This window comes from Pleurodeles waltl, chromosome 2_2, assembly GCF_031143425.1.
Source record: "Pleurodeles waltl isolate 20211129_DDA chromosome 2_2, aPleWal1.hap1.20221129, whole genome shotgun sequence".
NCBI lineage: Eukaryota > Metazoa > Chordata > Amphibia > Caudata > Salamandridae > Pleurodeles > Pleurodeles waltl.
Window position 1 is genome coordinate 214243486 of NC_090439.1, and position 13601 is coordinate 214257086.

At 44.9% G+C, this 13601-nt stretch overlaps 1 protein-coding gene across 1 annotated transcript in view; it reads left to right on the forward strand.

Annotated features, from left to right (window-relative positions):
• DNAH5 (dynein axonemal heavy chain 5) overlaps positions 1–10170 on the forward strand; it is a 4110061-nt gene extending 4099891 nt beyond the window's left edge. Inside the window, exon 79 of the mRNA XM_069219645.1 lies at positions 9563–10170. Coding sequence (XP_069075746.1) covers positions 9563–9714 — 152 coding nt within the window. The 3' untranslated portion in view covers positions 9715–10170. The remainder of the gene's footprint in view (positions 1–9562) is intronic.
• The last annotated feature ends 3431 nt before the right edge of the window (positions 10171–13601 follow it).

A 13601-nucleotide genomic window follows, 5' to 3' on the forward strand; every position in this document is an offset into this window, starting at 1 on the left:
TCCAAAAATTGTCATGAGAAATTCATTTTTGCAATTTGACTATTTTTCTAAATTTGTAAAAGTCCTGCTAGGGCCTTGTGTAAGTCCCTGTTAGCATTTCTTTTGAAGTTTAAACGTTAGGATTTAAGTTCTATAAGTAGTTTTTAGATTCTTAAAAGTAATCTCACCTTTTAGAGTGATAATGAGTCACACAGATGAGACAGGAAAACAGATAAAGACTGGGTCCAACCCTACCAAGGCAAAGCCCCAGGAGCTCTTGGCAGAGTTTACAAGGGACCACCCCTCTGAAATGGAGGATACTCCTTCAGATGAGGAAATTAGTGAACAGGAGGAAGAGCTCCCCCCTCCTGTCTTAAATAGGGAAGATGGGGTTCCTAGAACCCTGAATCCAAAAATCATAGTCAGAGAGCCTGGTTCTTCCACAGGGGAGTCCAGTGCCTCTGTGAGCATTGAGGACAGCCTCAATGAAGGGGACATCCTGTTAGCCAGGATGGCCAAGAGATTGGCTTTGGAGAAGAAGCTCCTAGCCATAGAAAGGGAAAGAAAAGAGATGGGTTTAACTCCCATTAATGGTGGTAGCAACATAAATAGGGTCAGAGAGAATACTGCCATCCTAAAAATCCCCAAAGGGATTGTAACTAAATATGAAGATGGTGATGACATCACCAGATGATTCACAGCTTTTGAGAGGGCTTGTGCAATCAGGAAAGTAAGCAGATCTCACTGGGGAGCTCTCCTTTGGGAAATGTTCACTGGAAAGTGTAGGGATAGACTCCTCACACTCTCTGGTAAAGATGCAGGATCTTATGTCCTCATGAAGGCTACCCTGATTGAGGGCTTTGGATTATCAACTGAGGAGTACAGGATTAGGTTCAGGGGGGCTCACAAATCCTTGAGCCAGACCTGGGTTGATTTTGTTGACTTCTCAGTCAAAACACTAGATAGTTGGATAACTGGCAGTGATGTAAGTGATTATGATGGGCTGTATAATTTATTTATGAAAGAACATCTGTTAAGTAATTGCTTCAATGACAAACTGCATCAACATCTGGTAGACCTAGGTCCAATTTCTTCTCAAGAATTGGGAAAGAAGGCAGACCACTGGGTCAAGACCAGGGTGACCAACACTTCCACAGAGGGTGACCTAAAGAAATGGGCCACAAAAGCCTCCCCAAGGGAAGGGTGGTGAGACATCCAAGGACAAAAGTAATGAGTCTTTTACAGGGCCCCAAAAACCTGCTCAGGAGGGTGGGCCCGAGCCTCTTCACAGTCCACAAATGGGTATGAGGGTAAAAACTTTGATCCCAAGAAGGCCTGGTGTCACAACCGTAGACAGCATGGACACCAAACTGGAGACAAGGTCTGTCCAAAGAAATGTCCCACAACAACTACTCCAGTTAGTACTGGAATAGCCAGTCTCCAGGTGGGATCACCAGTGAGCCCAGAGCAAATCAGGGTCCACACTGCAGCTACACTAGTCTCAGAGGGTGGGGTGGATTTAGCCACACTTGCTGCTGGGCCGTCTACTGTGCAAAAATACAGGCAGCAGCTCTTGATAAATGGGAATAGAGTAGAAGCCCTGAGGGATACAGGTGCCAATGTTACTATGGTGACAGACAAACTGGTTTCCTCAGGAGAGTAACTGGCTGGACAGACATATCCAGTCACAAAAGTTGACAGTCAAACTAAAGTCCATCCCACGGCAATGGTAACTTTAGAATGAGAAAATGTCACTGGCTTGAAACAGGTGGTAGTCTGCTCTGCAATTCCAGTAGAATGTCTGCTATGGAACGATCTGGAGTCCTCCGCATGGGCTGAGGTGGAGCTCAAGACCCATGCAGCCATGCTGGGCATTACTCAAATAGTTTGTGTCAAGACAAGGGCACAGAGCAGAGCACAGGGTGAAAAAGAAATGTTGGAGTCTGCAATAATGGCCCAACCTTCCAAGACGAAAGCAAAGAAGACTGGGGAACCAGCTTCTGCACAGCCAAACAAACAGAACCTCTCTTCTCAGGAAGATGTTCTATCCCCTGAGGGAACTGAGTCCATGGAGCTGGGGCCTTATGGGGTTAAGCTCTTGGGGCCAGGGAGACCCTCAAGGGAACAGTTGTGTAAGGGACAAAAGAGTTGTCCCACTCTTGAAGGCCTAAGACAGCAAGCAGCTGAGCAAGAAAAAGGTAATGTCAGTGGAACCCACAAGGTCTCTTGGGAAGAAGATGGACTCCTTTACACTGAGACAAGAGATCCCAAACCTGGTGCCACTAGGAGAATGGTAGTGCCTCAGAGGTTTAGGGAGTTCATTTTGGCCTTAGTCTATGACATTCCCCTTTCTGGGCATTTGGGACAAACCAAGACTTGGGAGAGATTAGTCAACCATTTCTACTGGCCCAATATGTCCCAGAAGGTTAAGGAGCTTTGCACCTCCTATGTCACCTGTCAAGCCAATGGTAAGACAGGTGGCTATCCAAAGGCCCCCCCATTCCACTTCCAGTGGTGGGGGTCCCCTTTGAGACAGTGGGAGTGGACATAGTGGGTCCTCTTGAACCTCCCACAGCATCAGGGAATTAATATATACTGGTAGTGGATCATGCTACCAGGTACCCTGAAATAATTCCTCTTAGGTCCACTACTGCTCCTGCAGTAGCTATCAGTTTACTGTTATGCCCTTTGGTTTAAAGAATGAGCCTGCCACCTTCCAAAGATTAGTGCATCAAGTCTTTGCTGGCTTGGAGTCCTTTAGTGCAGCATATCCTGATGATATTGCTGTCTTTAGCTCCAACTGGCAGGATCACCTGGTCCACCTGAAGAGGGTTTTGGAGGTACTGTGGTTTACTTGGGATACCTTGAAAGTGGAGGCCAAGTTCAGCCACTCCAACCCAAGATCCAGCCTATTCTGGACTGGGAAGCTCCAAAAACCCAGATTTAAGTCAGGGCATTCCTTGGCTTGACTGGGTACTATAGGAGGTTTATGAAGGGATATGGATCCATAGTGACATTCCTCACAGAACTTACCTCCAAGAAAATGCCCAGAAAAATTAACTGGACCTTGGACTGTCAAAAGGTATTTGACACCCTGAAAGAAGCTGTGTGTTTAGCACCAGTTTTGAAAGCTACAGATTATTCAAAGCAGTTCATTGTGCAGACTGATGCCTCTGAGCATGGGATAGGAGCAGTCCTGTCCCAAACCAATGATGATGGCCTTGACCAGCCTGTTGCTTTTATTAGTAGGAGGTTACTCCCCAGGGAGCAGCAACTTCTCTCACTCTTGGTTTTGGAGGTTTCCCCCACAAGGAATAGGGATGTGCCCCCCTCCCCTCCGGGAGGAGGCACAAAGAGGGTGTAGCAAAGCCTCCAGGGCAGTAGCGATTGGCTACTGGCCCCCAGACCTAAACACACCCCTAAATTGAGTATTTAGGAGTGCCCCTAAACCCAGGAAATCAGATTCCCGCAACCTACAACAAGAAGGAGGACTGCTGGCCTGAAAGCCCCGCAGTAACGATGGAGATGACAACTGACTTGGCCCCAGCCCTACCTGCCTGTCTCCAGAATCAAAGAACCTGCACAGAGACGCATCCAGCGGGACCAGCAACTTCTGAGAACTCAGAGGACTGACCTGCACCTAAAGGACCAAGAACCTCCTGAGGACAGCGGCTCTTTCCAGAAACAGCAACAAAACAGAAACTTTAAAGAGACTCTCACTTCCCGCCAGAAGTGTGAGTCTTCACACTCTGCACCCGACGCCCCCGGATTGAGTTCAGGATAACAAACACCGCAGAGAGGACTCCCAGGTGACTCTAGCAACGTAGACACCCTGAGTCGACCACCCTGCACCCCCACAGCAACGCCTGCAGAGGGGATCCAGAGGCTCCCCCCGACTGCAACTGCCTGGTAACAAAGGAACCCAACCCCTGGACCAATCACTGCACCCGCAGCCCCCAGGACCGAGAGGAACCACCTACCAGTGCAGAAGTGACCACGGGCGGGCCTCATCCTAGCCCAGTCGGTGGCTGGCCCGAGAAGCTCCCTGTGTCCTGCCTACATCGCCAGCGTGACCCCCGGGTCTCTCCATTGATTCCAACCTAAAACCCGACACCTACTTCAAACGCTGCACCCGGCCGCCCTTGTGCCGCTGAGGGTGTATTTTGTGTCCCTGTTTGTCACCCCCCCCCCCCCCAGTGCTCTACAAAACCCCCCTTTTCTGCTCCCCGAGGACACAGGTACTTACCTGCTAGCACTCTTGAACCGGAGCACCCCTGGTCTCCATAGGTGCCTAAGTTATTTGGGCCCTACTTTGACCTCTGCATCTGAACGGCCCTGTGTTGCTGGTTCTGGGTGTTTGGGGTTGACTTGAACCCCCAACGGTGGGCTGCCTATGCCCTGGAGACTGAACGTTTAAGTTCTTTACTTACCTGAAAAACTAACCAATACTTACCTCCCCCAGGAACTGTTGATTTTTGCACTGTGTCCACTTATAAAATAGCTTATTGCAATGTTTGCCAAAACTGTGTACCTTACTGTTTTAATTCAAAGTTCCATATTTACCTGTGCCAAGTACCTTACAATTTATGTACTTAATTTATTTTGGAACCACATAATTCAGAATTCAAATAAGAAAATAATATGTTTCTTTAAAGGCCTCACACATGACTTTCCGCTTATCCCATTCATCATGCCCCAATGGGATCTCAACCTGATCTTAACATACCTTATGTATACCCTGTTTGAACCGCTTCACAGCTGTCTTTTACAGCTCTTAACTATAAAGACTGTCTTTTTAGTTGCCATTACTTCTGCCCGCAGAGTTAGTGAACTCTAGGCTCTGTCATCTAAGCCATCCTTTCTGGCCATACATCCTGACAAAGTGGTACTTCGTACGAGGGCTTCTTTTCTACCTAAGTTAGTGACACCCTTCCATGTCGGGCAGTTCATCACCTTGCCTACCTTTTATGCACCCCCACATCCCTCTCATGAAGAAGAGAGACTCCACCGTCTGGACCCAAAAGGAGCGTTGGCGTTTTATGTTGTTTGTACCAAAAAGTTCTGGGTGGACGATCAACTCTTTGTGGGATATGTGGGTGCAAAGAAGGCGAAGGCGGTGCAGAAGAGGACCATTTCATGATGGGTACTCTTATGCATCAAAATGTGCTAAACTCTGGCTAAAAAACAACCTCCCGAAGGTTTGCGAGCTCACTCCACCAGAGCTACTGCTGCTACCACAGCGCTAGCACGGGCGTTCCAGTCTTGGACATCTGTCATCCAGCGATGTGGGCATCTCTGCACAATTATACCAAACACTACTGCCTGGACAATCGGGTCCGAAGGGACGGCTACTTTGGCAGTTCGGTCCTGCAGGACTTGTTGGTGTGATCATGTTTCACAGCCCACTACCGGGGATGGTATTGCTCAGGTATCTATTCAAAGGTAAGAAAGGGTTGTTTGGGAGATTATAGTAATAAAATGAGGTCGGGGTGAGCCAAGGAGAGATAAAGGAGGGAGGAGTCTAGAAACTTAAGTCCATAGAAAGGGTATATATGTATGAGGAAGTTAATATATTGAGATTTAAAGTTCTAAAAACTCAGACTGTCAAGTGTTGCTGTGCTTGAACCTAATTTATTTGTGTATTTTTATAACAATTTTTTTACCTTGATATTTTCCTTAATATTTCAATAGTGAAGCCCTTGTAGATTTAAAAAAAGTTATAATATTTACATGTTGACGGATAAATAAAACAGAAATATATGAGCATCTAATCAAATACGTTTTATGAAAACTATGCAGTGACCTATATACATGTTAATCATAGAATAATAAATGTATATTTATCCTTAAGTAACACATACATTTGCTAAGCAGACCTACAAAACATCTATATATTTTAAAAACTATAGTTAATATATGTAGGAAGTTGGCTCTGTATATACTATCTTAAAGTGAGAGATAGTGTGCACAGAGTCCAAGGGTTCCCCTTAGAGGTTGATAGTGGCAATAATAGATAATAATAATGCTGTATTTGTGCTAGTGTGGTCAAGCAGTAGGCTTATCAGAGGGTAGTGTTAAGCATTTGTTTTATACACACAGGCAATAAATGAGGAACACACACTCAAAGGCTTCACTCCAGGCCAACAGGTTTTTATATAGAAAAATATTATTTTCTTAATTTATTTTAGAACCACAAGATTAAGAATTCAGTAAGTACATAAAGTGTAAGGTAATTGGCATAGGTAAGTATAGACTTTGAATGAAAACAGTAAGGTACACAGTTTTGGCAAAAATGGCAATAAGCTATTTTAAAAGTGGACACTGCAAAAAATCAACAGTTCTTGGGGGAGGTAAGTACAAGTTAGTTTAGCAGGTAAGTAAAGTACTTACAAGTTAAGTCTCCTGGGCATAGGCAGCCCACCGTTGGGGATTCAAGTTAACCCCAAACACCCAGCACCAGCAACACACAGGGCTGATCAGGTGCAGAGGTCAAAGAGGGCCCAAAAACACAGGCACCTATAAAGACAAGGGGTGCTCCAGGTCTAGTCTGCTAGCAGGTAAGTACCTGCGTCCTTGGAGAGCAGACCAGGGGGTTTTGTACACCACTGGGCAGGTCACAAACAGGCACACAAAATGCACCCTCAGTGGCACAGGGGCGGCTGGGTGCAGTGTGCAAAGTAGGTTTCGTTTTTTGCGTTGAAAGCAGTGGAGGGACCCGGGGGTCACTCTGGTGACGAAGGCAGGGGGGCTTCTCAGGCCAGCCACCGACTGGGCAAAGATGAGGGCCACCTGCCAGTCACTCCTGCACCCGTAGTGGGTTCCTCTCAGGCCTGGGGGATGCTGGTGCAGTGCTCCTTCCAGGCGTCGGGTTCTTTGTTACCGGGCAGTCGCAGTCAGGGGGATCCTCTGGATTCTCTCTGCAGGCATCGCCGTGGGGGATGCAGGGAGGTCGTCTCAGGGAGTCCACGTCGTGGTAGTCGCCTGAGGTTAGTCGCTGCAGCGTTGGTTTCTCTGGACACAAGCCTGGGGCGTTGGGTGTAGAGTGTTGGGGACTCACACTTCAGGAGTGAGGCTGGAGTCCCTTTAAAGATGGTTTCTTCTTGGTTGTTTGGACAGAGCTGCTGTCCGCAGGAGTTTCTTGGTCCTTTGGGTTGCAGGGCAGTCCTCTGAGTCGGCAGAGGTCGCTGGTCCCGCTGGATGCGTCGCTGTTGCAGGTTGATTGGGTCTGGAGACAGGCCGGTAGGGCTGGGAACAAGTCAATTGTTGTTGCCGTCTTCTGTGCGGTGCTTTCAGGTCAACAGTCCTTCTTCTTGTTCAGGTTGTCAGGAAATTTGTATTCCTGGTTCAGGATCGTCCCTAAATACTATATGTAGGGGGTGTGTTTAGGGCTGGAGAGAAGTAGCCAATGGCTTCTGTCTCTGAGGGTGCCTATACCCTCCTTGTGCCTCCTCCCTGTTGGGAGGGGGACACATACCTAATCCTATTGGGGAAATCCTCCAAAGCAAGATGGTGGCCATGTAGGAAAGAGCTGTATATGCTGTACATTAGTGTTTGAGTATGGTGGCTATGTGGGAAAGAGACACCTCTGGAGTAGTCTTCTGAAGATAAGATATTCATCTGTGGAACTTATGTTTAGGGGTAAAAAATTCCATAGTTTGGCTGCTTGAAATGGGAAAGATTTACCATCTGTGTTTTTTTTTCTTGTATGCTGGGGTATTGAGGTGAGGTGCCTATCTGGAGTGGAGGTTCCTTTGATGAATGTATTTGGTGACCTTATTCCTGATGAAAAGCGGTTCTGTTCCATGTATTGCTTTGTGGGTGATACAGAGCAGCTTGAATGTGGATCTTCTAGCAACCTGTAACCAGTTCCTCAAGGCAGGGGAGATATGGGCTTCAGGCTTTACATGCAGGAGTAGTCTTGTTGCAGAGTTCTGAATCCGTTGTATCCTTTTCATAGTTGATAAAGATGGTCTGTAGTAATGAAGCTTGATCTTGCTAATTCGCCACTTTGGATTTCATTGATAACTTGGAGTCCATGGTAATTCCAAGGTTTCTTACTTGCTTGGATACTTTGGGAGGTGGTCCTAGATTGTAAGGCCAGACGCAGAATAGGCTATAATTATTCCATTTGCCACGTGAGTGTTTCAGTTTTGGAAATATTCAATTTGAGATGGCTCCACATCATTCGCAGATCAAAGGCTCTGCGGCAACTGAGGATTTTGAATTTCCTATGTCTTTATAGTATGTGAGCTAAAATTGATTGATTGTTGCCGGTAATGACTTCATTTAGATGTTGAAAACCATGGGTGACATGATTGAGCCATGAGGGCCCACTGCTTTGGGAAGTACAGTTTGGATGCGAAAGTGGGAATATAGATGACATTTGTTCTTTTTTTGAAGGTAGGATGTGATCCAGTCGGGAGCAGTCCCCTTTATGCCGGCTTCATAGAGTTTATTGTAATTACATTATTGTATCTATATAGTTAGTTGAAACTAAAGTTACAGATTAGCACAGTGACATGGTATTGAAAATGAAATGCCGCCTAGCACATCTACATCTTTTTGACATCCATGTCTCCATTCTTCGAAGGTGTAGTAAATAGCGCATATTGCGTGCTTCTGGGGAGTAACATGCAGATTTTGGTGCTTACCGCAACAAAATTTGCATAGTACGGTAAATACAGTACACCTCTCCCTTGTTAAATTCCCGGCAGGTTTGATTTGGCAAAATATTACCAGATGGTTAGTTATTTAATGTACCTAATAGTTACTGGATGCAGTAAATACCACACACTTCGTAATTCCAACTTCTGCACTAACAGGTGTTTACGCAGCAGTCAGAAAACACAGACCCCCACGTAGTCAGGGTCTAAGGACAGATTTAAGAAAAGTGGCGCTGCATTCAGTGCAGCGCCATTTTTCTAGTGCCTCCCTAACGCAACCATGTGTACCCTGTATCTAAGATACGGCGCACCAGGGCCGTAGTTAGGGAACTAGCGTCAGAGTTTTTGATGCTAGTTCTGAGTTTTGCATGATTAGCGTAAATAATTTAGATGCTAATCCCGCAAAGCCCATTGAGACCCATTGTAAACAATGGTGTGCCTCCTTTTAACACCTTCTCTCAGAAGGCGTTAAAAGTGCCAAAATAAATGATGCAAAGAAATCTCATAGATTTCTTTGCGCTGCTCTTTCGTCCCCCCTGGCGCAGGCGTAATGTAGCGCAAAGGGTTACAAAGTCACACAATGCACGCATTGCGCCACTTTGTCAATTTGGTGCAACAATTTTGGCCTCGTTGGGCCACATTAGCGTAAAAAAAAAAATTGCTAAAGTGATGCAGGGAGGCGCTAGGGGCTCTTAAATCAGCCCTTAAGTCTATTAAAACAAAGGTGAAATAGATGTGTCACACACACAATGCAAAGTGGTGGTGTCATACCGCATTTGACAGATCCAGTTAGGACACTAGAGGAGGAGGGTGACAGCAAATGGTGGATGATACTGATTGCCAGTCAAGATATTAGACCAAAAAGCAGAAGAGAAATGTTTTTGCTTTGTAGCTAACCATTTCCTTTTCTCTTTTTACAGATACCAAAGACATCTCGTTGTACTATTGCCCAATATACAAGAAGCCAGTGCGCACAGATTTGAACTATATTGCAGCTGTAGAGCTCAGAACAGTCCAATCACCAGACCATTGGGTTTTGCGTGGTGTTGCACTTCTGTGTGATGTGAAATAATTATTATATTAAAAGTTTTAGCTCTAAATTATTTAAAATGGCATTGTGAGAAAGTAATATTACCAGTGGACATTTCAAAGGTTTTGAATAATGCTATTTTAGGAGAAGTGTAGTCAGTATTTAAAAAAGTTTTGTTTTAACTTGTGATTATGACGTTATTGTCCTGAAGTTAGAAATAATGCATCCATATATTTTTGAGGAAGAACAATATGTGTCAGACACTGTACTCCTAGTTTATGCAGCAGTAGAATAGCTCGAACAATCATAGATGTCTAAAACGTTACTACAGTGACACTGGATTACTCAACAAATATTTTCACAGTCAAATTCAGAGTAAAGATCTATAGGTTTCTAATACATACATATATTTAATTTTATTATTATTATTTTTTTCTTTTTTCAAAATGTGCAACTTATTTGTGAGTGTTTATTAAAATGTATATTGCTTTAAATTTCATAGTTGTCTTGATCCATTTCTTTCTATTGCATGTCCTGCGCCACAGAGAAAGGGCAGAAATGTGCCGTATCTACAAGATACCTCGCATTTCTGTCCTCTCCCCCTACTCTGGTGCACAATGGGCTGCCTAACGCCAACACAGGCAACTTTGCATCATGGTGCAGGGAAGCCTGCGTCACAGAAAGGATTGTTTCTATGCAGGACGGAATACCTTCCTGCACAAAAAGAATCCATGGAGCCTTTTTCCTCTTTCTATGTGTGCTGCAAAATGCAAGCAGAAGTAAAGATATTTCTCCTTGTTGCGCCTCCCCTGGGGAGGCGTAAGATTTTGACACATTCGCAGATTTACAATGCCTGGTAAATCCGGGAATGCACCAAAACCTATGGGTGTTGCTTAGTAAAATCCACTGCAGCGCCCATGGAATGCCTCCCGGATACAGTGAAAGGCAACGCAGTGACTTGTGCTGTGTGCCTTACACCATATCTGGCATAAGTGGCTTTGCATGACCTTGTAGATATGGTATCGCACAATGCACTGCCGGTGCGCCATAAAAAGTGACGCATCAGCGGCACACAGGTTTGTAAATAAGCCCCCCAGTTTACAAGCATCTAATGCAGGTGTGCAAAGTAGGCTGGTGTTTTGGGAAGGTGTGAGCCCTTCTGAAACAGCAACAATCCACAGGCAACATGTAAACTATTTATTCATCACTCAAACTGTAATAAAGTGAAAAATCTCAAACCAATTTAGAACAATAGAGGAAAATGTAATACCTAACAGGGGTGTGGAATTTATTAAAATATCTACTTGTCCAGTGGACAGGTTGCTTCTCAAATCTACTTGTCCTGTAAAAAGATCTACTTGTCCCTTTGGTGCCTTGTAGTGTAGCGACAAATTATGGCAGCAATCTCATTATGTAAGTGCTCTGATAATAGCCTCTCTGATTATGCCAGGGCTACTACCATAGTAGGGCTTGAATACTTGCAGTTTCAATCCCTACTGTAGCAATTTCCTTATTTTGCCACCTTTCTGCAGATCTGCATACTGGGGCTGGAGGAAGCAGTAAGCAATAGTTCTAGGGCTGGAATGCCTTTGAGTCTGCAAACCTACTAACCTGCATGTTTTAAAGATTTTTACCAGCTTCTCTCTAATATTTTCCCATAATAAGAAAGGTTGGACATTTACTCCCGACAATGGCAGAATTAGAACTTCTTCCAGGGTTGGGAAGAAAGTGGCTGGAGGGAAAATGAACTTGCAAATGCTCAATAGATTTTTACATGAGCAAATCTACACATCGTATTTACCCATGCTAAAATACAGTTCACAAATATTTTATAGGGTACGACATACCATGGGTGCATTTTTGTGACTTTCTTTAAGAATTTGGGGCCACATCTAGGTAGGTTCAGATTTGCGACCTGCAAATTGCGAGTCGCAAATCCGAATGTAGGATGGTGTCCCTGACACCATCTGTGATTCGCAAGGGCTTCGCAAATGCCCACCTCATGAATAATCATGAGGTGGGTCGCAATTTGCGACCCCCTCGCGAATGGCGGCCCTCACAGGGATGGTGGCCTGCTGGAGACAGCAGACCACCATGTCTGTGACTGCTTTTCAATAAAGCAGTTTTTTTTTTGTAATGCAGCCCGTTTTCCTTAAAGGAAAACGAGATGCATAACAAAAATGAAAAGTTTTTGTTTCATTTTTTCAGGGCAGGCAGTGGTCCATAGGACCACTGCCTGCTCTGAATTTTTTTTTACAGTGACATTCACAATGGGGAAGGGGTCCCATGGGGATCCCTTCCCTTTTGCGAAAGTGTTAGCACCCATTTGAAATGGGTGCAAACTGCGATTGGTTTGCGGTCACAAAACAATCCTACATTGCACTGCGAGTCGCAATTAGGAAGGGAACACCCCTTACTAATTGCGAGTCGCAAACCCGTTTTGCGATTCGGTAACCAGGTTACCGAATCGCAAAACTGGGTTTGTGCATCGCAGTGTGCTTTTTGCATGTCGCAAACAGCGAAAGTCGCTGTTTGCGACATGCAAAAAGCTACCTACATGTGGGTCATGGTCCCTAATTAGGTCTGGTGTTAACAAAGACATTTTGTTTTTATTAAACTTCTATTTCTCTCTCTTTCGGTTGGCTTTACTGTGAGTGATCGCATTCTGCTCCTCCACAAGGAGCATATTGTCACACAAAGTAGTTTTGTTCAGTGTCAGGTACTACAGTGCCAATCAGTGACGTAACTAAACTGGAGGGTGCCCCTTTGTAAAGAACATGGAGGAGCCCCCTCTCCAGACTCACTCAGGGCAGGTGCTGTGCTGAAGGGGCCCCCTGGAGGGTGGCTGCGGGGCCTTTGTTATGCCGTTGGTGTGCTTTTAGAGAGTTCAAAAACTTTTTGGGGGGGGGGTTTGCCAGTGTTTGTTACAATGTTGAGGGCCTGGTAGATCCCACACCAATAAAGTGTTACAAAAGCCATGTCAAAACAAGACACGCATTGATGAAACTAAAAAAACTTATAAAAATATGTCAGATCAGTTGGCTTTGTCAGTGTTTGTTTATTTTCATGCTTCCCATAATCGTGTTGAAAATGGTTACACTGATTTTCCATTAGAAATATTTTTGGGAAATACTAGCATGCATCAACACATTTTACTAAATGACACTTCATTTGCATATAATCAGAGAGCATTCTGGGAGCATTATACTTAGCCTCATAGCCTAAACTTTTCAAACATGTATATACACGTTTTTTTTTTTGGGTACTGGAACCAACGTCAGTAGTGAAGTGTGACCTTAAAACATTTATTTACAGCACTCACCCTAATAATGAAGGCTTTCAAATAATGAACCATAAATACAAGTTCGAACAGCATTATCTTTTGGAAACACATTACCTCAACTGCAGAGAGTTCCACTCTCTGTAATCAGGCAGCCAAAGGGTTTGTGCTGCAGGGGGTTGGGCCTACTTGTCCCAAGGACAAAGTAAACATAAAAACTTGTTGCCCTTGACCCCAAACAAGATGTCCCGGGCGTCGGGCGATAGGAATTCCACATCCCTGCCTAATTTATTTGACACCAAAACAACAGAAATATAATCAGTAGAACCGGAGATATGCAATTTTAAAGATTTAAGGTAAATACAGCATCTAAAAACAAAAAAAATCAACTCACCCTTATCTGGTTGTGCAAGACTAGGTGAAAGTCATATGGTCAACCTGACCGCGATGGAGTGTGGGCTGGATACAGGGACCAGGTTAGTCCCGCTGAAAAAGTTACCTTCTAAAGTTTAGCACAGGATGGTCATGGATGGTCGGATCAGCACGAAGACCCGGTCGGGCGTCGGGGACAGTCAAGAGTCTGGTTCATTGGAGCTTTTCATTGGCAGACGACATGGGCAGCAAGATCTTGGCAAAAACAGGCATGTTC